This window comes from Carassius auratus, chromosome 15, assembly GCF_003368295.1.
Source record: "Carassius auratus strain Wakin chromosome 15, ASM336829v1, whole genome shotgun sequence".
Lineage (NCBI taxonomy): Eukaryota > Metazoa > Chordata > Actinopteri > Cypriniformes > Cyprinidae > Carassius > Carassius auratus.
In genome coordinates, this window is record NC_039257.1 from 1,071,493 (window position 1) to 1,073,992 (window position 2,500).

Below are 2,500 nucleotides of genomic sequence, written 5' to 3' on the forward strand. Positions count from 1 at the left end.
GTTTTTATTAGTTTTAGGTTTTGTTATTGTCATATTATTTATAAACTATATTTTGTATTAATATTATGAAATAGCTTTAATATTTAAAAATTCATTTTTCTTTTTTTTTGTGATTTTTATTTTATTTTATTTATTCCTCATTCATCATATTTATCTTTTCATTTTCAATTGATTTTTATTTCAGTTTTTTTCAAAGCAAGTGTGAAAACAGAGTAAATGAAGCTGAACTCTGTCAGAGCAGAACGAGACTCATAAAATAATCTTCCAGATTAAATCCTGTGTGTGTGTGTGTGTGTGTGTGTGTGTGTGTTTAAAGACACAGTGACTGTTATGACTGGGACTTTATTAGAGTTAAGTGTGTTTTTCTGTCATGTCACTGGGGGCTGAACTTTCCACAGTAACTGAACGATTGAGCACACGAGTGTTTGATCTGTGTGTGTGTGTGTGTGTGTAGATCGCTGTGCAGACGCTGTGGAACATTAAGATCGTGGTGTTAGTGAAGGCCGAACACGAGAACCGCATCAGTCACGTGGGAATGTCCAGCGTCAAAACGGGGATCGCCAACACACTCGGTCAGAACACACACACACACACACACACACACACACACACACACACACACAACTAACCCACAGAACTGAGACTAACTCAACCATTTAATCAGTTTATGCACATGTATTTATTGGCTTGTATTAGGGCTGTATGATTTATCAAAATAAAACTAAATCATGATGTTCTGAGAACCGCTTTTCAACAAAATGTTGTTTTAAGGCTCCCTGTAATTTTCCGTCAAAATACAAGTTCTGTGGTTTAACCTTTGCATGACCTTGACCCTAAAATTACATTTTAAGTAAATGAAAAACTCTTATTATTTAATATTATTAAATTATTTCTTATTTTACAGAACGATAGTAATATTACTGTATTAATGTATTTTTTATTAATTTAACTTTTATAATTTAATAATAATAAAAATGGATATTATTAAAATGTTAACAATAATAAACATTTTACACCTGATATATTTTTCTAAAATATATATTTTATTTTATTTTATTTTTTTGAGGTGAAATATAACAGTAGTAGTATTTTAGAATATTGTTTTGAAAAAATTAAAATTGAGATATAATTTATTTTTATTTTTTTACCCAGCCCTAGTTACTATTATTATAATCACAAAATTTTGGAAAAAATTTGCAGCCCTACATACAAGCAAAGCAAACTTGGATTTTTTTTTAAATTTTAAATTTAGATTTTTCCAGAACAGTTAACCAGTAATTTGATTTAAATCATGCAGACCTAAGTTATATTGTTTGTGTTATTGTCTGTTTCCTAGGAAACAAAGGAGCAGTGGGCGTGTCCTTCATGTTTAACGGGACGTCGTTTGGCTTCGTTAACTGTCACCTGACGTCCGGTAATGAGAAGATCCACAGGTGAGACATCACCGGAGTAATACCTTCACAGTGAGTGTGTGATGCACTGATGATGACCTCTGACCCCTGCAGACGGAACCAGAACTATCTGGACATCCTGCGTCAGCTGTCACTGGGCGATAAACAGCTCAACTCCTTCGACATCTCGCTGAGATTCACACACCTCTTCTGGTTCGGCGACCTCAACTACCGGCTGGACATGGACATACAGGTCAATCACAAACAGATTTAGTTATTGCATATATTATCATACATTATACTATTATTATTATATATGGAATTCGTCTTGGTGTCAGGATATTATATTATTTAATATAATTGTTTGCATTTCTGAATCAATATATTGAACACAAATTGTAGCCTTCCTAAAAACAGAGAGAGTGTTGGCCATTAGTGACGACAGCTGAAAAGATAGTCGTATTTATTTGTTTTGATAGAAATATCTGGCAACACTGTCAGAACTCAAACTGATAGAAATCAGAAGAGCCCACAGACATGTTATTGCTGTCAGATATCCTGTCAGATACCACATTCACTAAAGCAAATGGAAAAAAACATGATATTATCTGTCAGAAATGTTATTAACGCTAAGAAACATAAGTATCAGTTTTAGAATGTTCAGAGAGCACGTAGTGTGTAACGTTACAAATGTAACATTCCAGTAACGTTTGCAGAATCATCAAATGGAATGTTCTCTTAAAGTTGACGTGACCAAAAGAAGATGTTTTTAAATATATATATATTTTTTAAATGGACATTTTTTTACATTTAGAGAACATCCAGATTTAAAATGGTTTTGGTAAACCGCCATCAAACACATGTAAACTAAATCACTCCTCACCTGAAAAAATAAAGAAATAAAATTACAAGAGAAAAACCCAACCCTAGAAAGACAGAATAAAGTTAGACTCTTCCTGTCTTCTTTGAAACGTTATCCTTGAAATCATTTACATCATCTCCATTTTCATCCCATGTTGCCAGATAATGTCTGTATTTTTGTGTATTTATGTCAAAAATGTGGGATTCTGTGGATTTTCACAAATAGTTTTTGAGATGAAAACATAGAG

General features: G+C 32.6%; 2 protein-coding genes across 4 annotated transcripts in view; one reads left to right on the forward strand and one right to left on the reverse strand.

Moving 5' to 3' along the window:
* The window catches only part of LOC113114651 (leucine-rich repeat and fibronectin type III domain-containing protein 1-like), a 680,315-nt gene that overhangs the window by 277,271 nt on the left and 400,544 nt on the right, over positions 1 to 2,500 (reverse strand). The window lies entirely within an intron of this gene.
* Positions 1 to 2,500, forward strand: part of inppl1a (inositol polyphosphate phosphatase-like 1a) — a 24,632-nt gene that overhangs the window by 13,032 nt on the left and 9,100 nt on the right. For both annotated transcript variants that reach the window (XM_026281545.1, XM_026281546.1), the window contains exons 13-15: positions 455 to 572; positions 1,337 to 1,433; positions 1,506 to 1,644. In XM_026281545.1, coding sequence (XP_026137330.1) covers positions 455 to 572; positions 1,337 to 1,433; positions 1,506 to 1,644 — 354 coding nt within the window. The remainder of the gene's footprint in view (positions 1 to 454; positions 573 to 1,336; positions 1,434 to 1,505; positions 1,645 to 2,500) is intronic.